Source organism: Paralichthys olivaceus, chromosome 3, assembly GCF_024713975.1.
Source record: "Paralichthys olivaceus isolate ysfri-2021 chromosome 3, ASM2471397v2, whole genome shotgun sequence".
NCBI classification, from domain to species: domain Eukaryota; kingdom Metazoa; phylum Chordata; class Actinopteri; order Pleuronectiformes; family Paralichthyidae; genus Paralichthys; species Paralichthys olivaceus.
Window position 1 is genome coordinate 19689549 of NC_091095.1, and position 7549 is coordinate 19697097.

The 7549-nt window shown below is 38.1% G+C and overlaps 1 protein-coding gene across 1 annotated transcript; it reads left to right on the top strand.

Annotated features, from left to right (window-relative positions):
• The first annotated feature begins 856 nt into the window (after positions 1 to 856).
• nmu (neuromedin U) lies at positions 857 to 6010 on the top strand. The gene is made up of 8 exons (XM_020080859.2): positions 857 to 1180; positions 2341 to 2396; positions 2476 to 2523; positions 2644 to 2697; positions 2802 to 2831; positions 4534 to 4587; positions 4694 to 4736; positions 5606 to 6010. The coding sequence occupies exons 1-7, from the start codon at positions 1024 to 1026 to the stop codon at positions 4727 to 4729; spliced, it is 435 nt and encodes a 144-aa protein (XP_019936418.2). The 5' UTR covers positions 857 to 1023; the 3' UTR covers positions 4730 to 4736; positions 5606 to 6010.
• Positions 6011 to 7549: the final 1539 nt, after the last annotated feature.

Sequence of the window (7549 nt, forward strand, 5' to 3'; positions counted from 1 at the left end):
CCTCAGCAAAGACGATACTCGTCCGGGCTGAGGCCCAAAAGTGACCAGGCCTTTTCTCTCAGGGTTACCTTTCTTTAGAAAAACCTCCCTGATGAGGCAAACCTGGTGTCATATTTTAAGTCTCTTTAAAAGCCACATTTCTATAGGTGTTCTTTCTCCTATTTTAATTTATTAAAAAAAAACAAATTGCAAAAACAACAATGGAAAATGTTTCCAGGGGACCCAAAACCTGGCTGCAGTTCAATGCTTCGTGAAGTTCCATCACCATTGACAAGTAGCAGACTTGTTGTCATAATTTGCATATGTTTTTCTATTTGCATGTTTTTTCTTGCGGTGCGTTGAGCTCTCTCGGCCACCGTAGAAAACTGTTGAAAAGTAATTTGTCATTAATTTTTGATTTTGAACCAGCTTTGTACCTGTGATTTGAAAGGTGCTATGCAGCCTAGATAAAGGTGGTTTATTATATTTTTGAAGTATGTGCTTGAACAAGGAGCAATTGTTGAACTACAGTATATTCAATGATGTGTGGCTTTGAATCAAAGTCATAGAGCTAACAGTAAACAGGGAATGACTTAAATGTGCACCTTAATGAATCAGGAATTGTTCATGGATGTTAAACAAATAATTTGCCCCATCTGTTTAAATTGTGGCCCCTTTATGGCCCCTGAAAACCCTCGATCCACCACTGGCTTAGAAGAAGACTTTCTCAATTAAACTAAGAGAGAACTCGATGATAATAACGTGAAAATACTAATGTGCATAAGAATAAATGCTTGTCTCTTCTCTGTTGGTGGCCACTGTACGCACCGTTCAATCTATCCATCACATCTCCAACTTCTCCCGCGCCTCTAATGACGCAGTCAAGTGTCAGCGCGGGTGCGTGTTTGACACGAGCCTTCATATTCCTCTGACGTGAGGCTGCAACTCTCAGAAGAGCAAGAAGTCAAGAATCAAAACAAAAGCAAGAGACACAGAAGAAGGAGGGCAAGACCAGAAGAGCGAGGACAGTCCAGTGAGAGAGAGATGAGGACCTTCCAGAGCCAAAGTGATCCTGAGCAGTGCGGAGCCTCCAGCAGCAGCAGCGGCAGCAGCAGCAGCAGCGGCGGCGCCATGAGTCCACTGAGCACGGCCAGCATCACCCTGGCAGCCCTGCTCATCCTCACCATACCAGTCTGCACCAGTGAGTCACACACACTGCTCTACTCTGCTTTATGTCTTTATACTTCACTTTCTCTCTAACTTTGTGGAAGATCAAACTCTCAAGTTCTTGCACGTGTGAAAGTATCTATCTATCTATCTATCTATCTATCTATCTATCTATCTATCTGTCTATCTATCTATCTATCTATCTATCTATCTATCTATCTATCTATCTATCTATCTGTCTATCTCATGTTTCTTTTAATTTAGTTTATTCCAACATATTAACTAAAGTGTAAACATGATGTATATGTTTATTATATTTTCTTATACTCATACTTTGTTACTTTATGCAACATCATTTTGTCTTATATCCTTTACTGTAATACCATAATGTACATGTGTTTGTTCACCTTTCATTTAACAGTAGAAACATAATATTATTATTTTTTAAATTAATTATAACTATTATTAATTATTAACAGTAGAAACATTGTTCTATATTTTAGATTAAAAGCTCATCATATTTGCCTTTCTCCACCTTATTATTGCACGTTATCAGCACACCATTGTCCAGCTGGATCACTATCATGAGTGACAGTGTCCTTTCTCATTCAAGGATTTGATGTCAAACAAGAGAGACATTTTTGCAACCAGAAATGCCCTCTTGATCTCTCAACCTCTGATTTGTCGTGTCTATTAACTGAGACAAAGTCCTGCATGATTAAAATGTTTGAAAATGTAGATGGACTGTCGCTTCTCAGTCCCCGTAATGTCAAAGTTGTCTTTGCACTGGTCCGTGAAAGCTTTGGGATTCGGCATCCACGTCTAAGCTGCATGCTGCTGACTTGTATTTGCAGGAAGACAACAAATTGATGAAAATACAGTTCAGGCAGTAATCTCATGTCAACATGTTGGAACAATAACTTACGCAAGCTTCTAAATAGCAAAGCTGTTACCCTGCTAATGGACGTCCACCGCAATCATGTCAGAGCAGAGCTTCCACTAAACGGTCATACAGGAGAAGCTGTTCCACATCACAGCAGAGGCACTACAGCTTCATGCTTTATCAGTCTCCTGTCAGTAAAACCATATCATTGTTGTCAGATGTAAATGTGTGTGAGGATGATGGAAAATAGCTCATTGTGTGTTATATTATTTCAGCCTCAGTGTGTGTGTTTCTATTGCATGAAACAACAGGTGCTCCAGCAGAAGTTAAGCAAGCTACAACAGACCAGAGGCAGCTCTTCAGCCAGGTATTCAATCTTTCTTTCTTTCTTTCTGCTTTTCTTTCTTAATCATATTTTCATCATATTAACCTCCAACTCTCCACAGATAGATGCTGTGTGCTCATCCTACCTCTCTGCAGACATTAAGCTTTGGGTGAGTGACGTGTGATTCTGTCCGCCTTGTTTTTGTTCTTTGTCCCTTATTATTTTACAAAAAGCACTCTCAGTATATTTATTTTATTAGCATTTATTTCAATTTTTATTTTTATTCCAGGCATCTGATGTCTTAGCAGAGCTATGTGTCATGATGCTGGTTCAGAAGTCAAAGGTATTTCACACGGTCTCAAAAACTTAAGTGCTACATATTTTCCCACATTCCACATGAAATGACTCTTGCGAACATAGACAAATGACATAGTGTTTTTTTCTCAGGAGCTGGAATTGCAAGAAAAAAGTAAAAGGGTAAGTACAATTTAGGTTTCTGCAACTACTGTTTCCCCTGAAATGGTTAGACGAGACCAACATGGACATTAAACCATGTTGACTTGTTTGTGTGTTTTTGATTAAAGAAGTTGTTTGACCTAAGAAAGCACCTTAACCACAGAGCTATTATATGTGAGGCAATAAAAGAAGTATCCACATTGTATCTACTGATGAAATGTGTGCAGGTACACAACCACAACGACTGTGCTGTGTGTATACACGAATACTATACACGCACACGCACGCACACATGCACGCACACACACACACACACACACATGCACACTCTCTCAAACCTTATTTCTTGATAGCATGAGTACTCTGCCCCCACTCTCTCTCTCCCTCTGGACAACACACACGTCAATCAAGAAACAGAGGAAAAGTTGCAGAAATACTACAGTGAGACTTGTGTGCAAAAAAATGGATTGAAAATCAAACCAAGAAGTCATGTATTGGATTAAAACGTCAGACTGAACGATGAAAAGAGATGTTTTTCTGCTGCTGTGATAAAGTATAGTAAACTGTTTACTTTCTCTATATCATCAGACTTCATAAGAAATACGTTGTGATCATTATCACGTCTTTAGTGTTTATTATCCGTTAAGCTCATCCGAGCCTTCAAACCCATAGAACATCCCTGGACACACATTCACTTGCCACAACAAAACATATTCCTTTAATAACATACAAAGAGATTTTGTCCTGTTCTCGTCCATCACCAGTATGTGAAATAATGCATAACGTTATCTGTTTATGAAAACACTGACCCTGAACAAACTGCTGCCCTGAGGACATATTTTTAATTATATTTACATCTCTGTGTTGCATGTTCTTTTGTGTTGCCTGTAACAGTTTCACTCTTTGCCTCTGCACACGCCACACTCGGCAATGTATTTATGTTCGTGTGGCTCTGTCTCTGTGTGTGTTTGTCAGACCACTCTGTTGCACCCTCTCCTCCATCTCGTTTCCCAACTCAGCATCAGAGGAGAGAGAGGACTCTCGATGCGCATATGCATCACCCTCATCAGTTCCCCTTTCACTCTCCATCTTCTGTTTTCAGCCTCATGAAATAATCGGATGGATGGAAACAAAATCAAGATGTTTTGTTTTTCAGCATACAATATACTACTATACATGCAAAAACCTATATTATACTGTCATTAATACTGATTTAAAATATGCAAAATGATTAGTTAGTGAATGTATTCAACTGTCATCCTTGGTTGAAAACATAGAAGCAGCAGTTGGCTAAAAATACAATTGCAGCCTTTAAAGAAGACACAGAGTATAGCACTTTGTTTTTGGCAAATATTGAAATGTGTGCGCTGCATTCTGTAGTTGCTTTCAACACGTGTTTTGCTCTTCCTGAGCTTACATGTCAATAACACTGTTTGACACGGGGCACCTCTGCTCACTCTCTGTATGAGCTTCATTTGTTGTTCTTCCCCACACTAGAAATAATTACGGTCTAAAATTAGTGCAGCTGACAGGTGAACTTATCCCCCATTGCTATCAACCACTGACATTCACAAAGTAAACAGAGGAATTGTGAGCGAGACACGTGGAGTGTGTCGGCTTTGGAAAATCCAGATGTGAAGTGTAGGTGTGTGTGTGTGTTGTTGGCTTTTGCTGCTGTGCTGTACCGACCCATAAAGATTCTGTGGTTCTTCTGTCTATACAGGCTGAACTCCAGGGACCTGGTGGAATCCAGAGCAGAGGTTACTTTCTCTATCGGGTATGAACATTTTTCTGTCAGGATGAGAAATAGAAAAAAGCCCATTGATGATATGTTGAACAGAAATAATACAATAAAAATAATACAATTTTGTTTGCACTTGCAGCCACGAAATGGAAGACGATCCTTAGAATACGAGTAAATTAAAGGTAATTTTCTAAACTTGTGTTTTTAGTTTGTTGCTTTCTAACTCAACATTCATTCATTCATGTTGTCTTAAACAGACAAATATAATGGCATTTGAAATATTCAGGGGCTGTATGCAAATTATTAGTTTAAATTTTTTATTAGACTAAGGGAAGGATCATTACTTAAACAGACTTTTTTGCAAGGCCTTTTTATATAATGTTAAACTTGCCAAATTAGTTACAACCACATAGGATCAATAAAAATAACATTTATTTCTATTTTAAGTTTTGCTGTATTGACATAGCTTACAGTAACATGTACACTTGTTTACTTACCAGTCTAGAAGAAAGGTTCATCATCAAACTACTTTCCAAAAAACTTCTCCAGCAGAGGAAAGCCACAACTATGTTTTGCTTCTAATTCCTTAATGTCGTGCTGCTCAGAGGATGAATAATAAACTCTTGTGCTGTAAACACAACAAGGGACCCTGACCATCAACCACTGATGGCAAGCAAACATGTCTGACATCCAAGAAAACTTACAAATTGTCACTTTAAGGTCCGAAAGATCTTTTATTCAAGTGTTTAATGAGTTGTACCAATTTAATTGTTGTGGTTATTAATAAACATGTTTTGAGATACTGAGATGGAAGTTACTGCACTTTCTTCATTGGAGCGGGTCCAAAAGAAATAGTAATAATGCTGAGGAGGCCCCACTAAAAACAGACAATACACTGCATCCCTCCTTCCCACCCAGTAATTTTCATGCAATCCCTAAAATCTTGTCACTACCCTTATGACGTGGTGGTGACTTGTAGAAAACAATGTCAGAGACATGTCAGTATGTGTGTTCTTGCTTTCCTCTAATAATGTGTATAAATGTTTCATAGTCTCCACCTCTGAAGCTACGTGTAAAGAGACAACACCAGACAGCAAGACCCGAGCTGCTGCACCACGACTGACTGATCCAGACTGTGACCACAGCCCTCTGCCACTGCTGTATAGTGATGTCTGAATGTACACAAATAATATGATTCAAATATGAGTCATTTGTCCAGATTTTATTTTGTGTTATATGGTTGTCATTTGCATTAAAATGCTGTAATGTGGTCATGTATAACCTTGGATTTTGTTGCACATTGAGTTTTTTTTTACTGCATTTGGAAAAGATTAAACAAAGTGGTGTTTGCATATATGGAGTTACATTACATATGTGCATTGAATTGAAACGTCATCAGGTATATTTAAACCACAATAAAAGCATTTGTTTGACATAAAATGCTGTGTGAAGAAAAGGGATACACATGCTTAAAACATAAATTTTATTAATGATTAAAACTAAGAGGTGAGGAATGACAAACCGAACAATTAAAGCAGGCCATTAACTAACTCAATAAAATATAATATCAGTAATATTAGGACTGACTTTGTTTTTAGTTGGTTGAAACAACAAGCCTAATGTCTCTTTTAAAATGCATCTAATAGATTTTCGATGTAACTACAATATTGATCAGGTTTTCTTTCTTTATTAATGTGTCTCCTTCCAGAATTTCTAACTGTAAACATAAATAAGTGTTCAATGACGCTATAAAAACAGGAGCATGACTGTAATTACTATCATCAACAGTAGGTGTCGCAATTCTCCACCAGTTGGCTTCTTATTCTACCACTTCCCTTGTGGTTAAAGTTTTATTTATTTACAGAATAACACAAGATGATATTGCTCGTTTAAGATTCAAATGATAATCCTCTTTCTTGCATTGCACATCCACTGGAATAATTAATCAGATGAATGCTAAAAAAAATGTTGATTTGTTCAGATGCCTGCACTGATAACTCTGATCTCAACCCAACATTACAACCTTTATCCAACTCTGACACATGCATTTTGCTTGCAAAGCTGACAGATACAGTATAAATACAGTTTGAAACAGGCACTACATGGTATAGAGAGACAGATCATTATAATTTTATGTATCGGTATCCAGAGTTCTCGGATGGTTCAGCTGCAGCACAGCAAACCACCCACCACTGAATGGGAACAATTTACAGACCAGGACATTATTCTCTGTGTCACAACATTCTAATCCAGATGGAGCGCTGAAGCATTTCCAGCCACAAAGTGTGATTTGACCACAAACCACAATACGTGTTTTCTCTGGGAAGTTTTAATTAGTTTTAAAGTGTTTGGATTTTTGATCAAATTAATTCAATAAACTACGTAGTACATATTTATGGCTGACTTCCAGATAGTTTCCTATGAGCACACAGAGTAAATCATATCGCCTGAGAACAGTATCACTGACTGAACTGGAGAATCACCACAGGATTAATAGCAAAATATTTTGATCAGTTCATCCACTCGCTATTGTTCCAGGGAGACGTGAATGTAAAATCATACAATAACAAATTACATTGGATGGATGAAACTGATGTAACATTAGAGGTTGTATGCAAAAACAGGTGTAAGAGTATGTTGTTCAGCAGAATAAAACCCTCTGCTCCCGCATCTTCAGAATATAATTAACATATGAAGGAATATGTAGGATATAAAACATAAAGATGGTGCTACATCTTCATGGTGTATCACCTTTTTCTTTTTAATCCCCCCTCGCTAAAATGTCGAAACAGCGCCATCCGCCCCTTGCCTCTATCGATGTGGCCAAAAACAGTATTGCAGCTTTTCCACCTCGGCTGTTGCCATGGTGATGAGTAACACGCCGGAGACGGGGAAACAAAACAAATGGATGGAGAATGAATCCTGAAGACCCTCAGATGAAAAGCAGCGTGGAGAACTACCTCATACAAATATGAGTTCAATTTGTTGCCAACGA

Bases quoted from the DNA above. Each gene is read 5' to 3' on its own strand.
- nmu (XM_020080859.2), top strand. From the start codon at position 1,024: ATGAGGACCTTCCAGAGCCAAAGTGATCCTGAGCAGTGCGGAGCCTCC. The intron at 2,397-2,475 runs GTATTCAATCTT...AACTCTCCACAG, and splicing joins AGAGGCAGCTCTTCAGCCAG to ATAGATGCTGTGTGCTCATC. The intron at 2,524-2,643 runs GTGAGTGACGTG...TTTTTATTCCAG, and splicing joins CTGCAGACATTAAGCTTTGG to GCATCTGATGTCTTAGCAGA.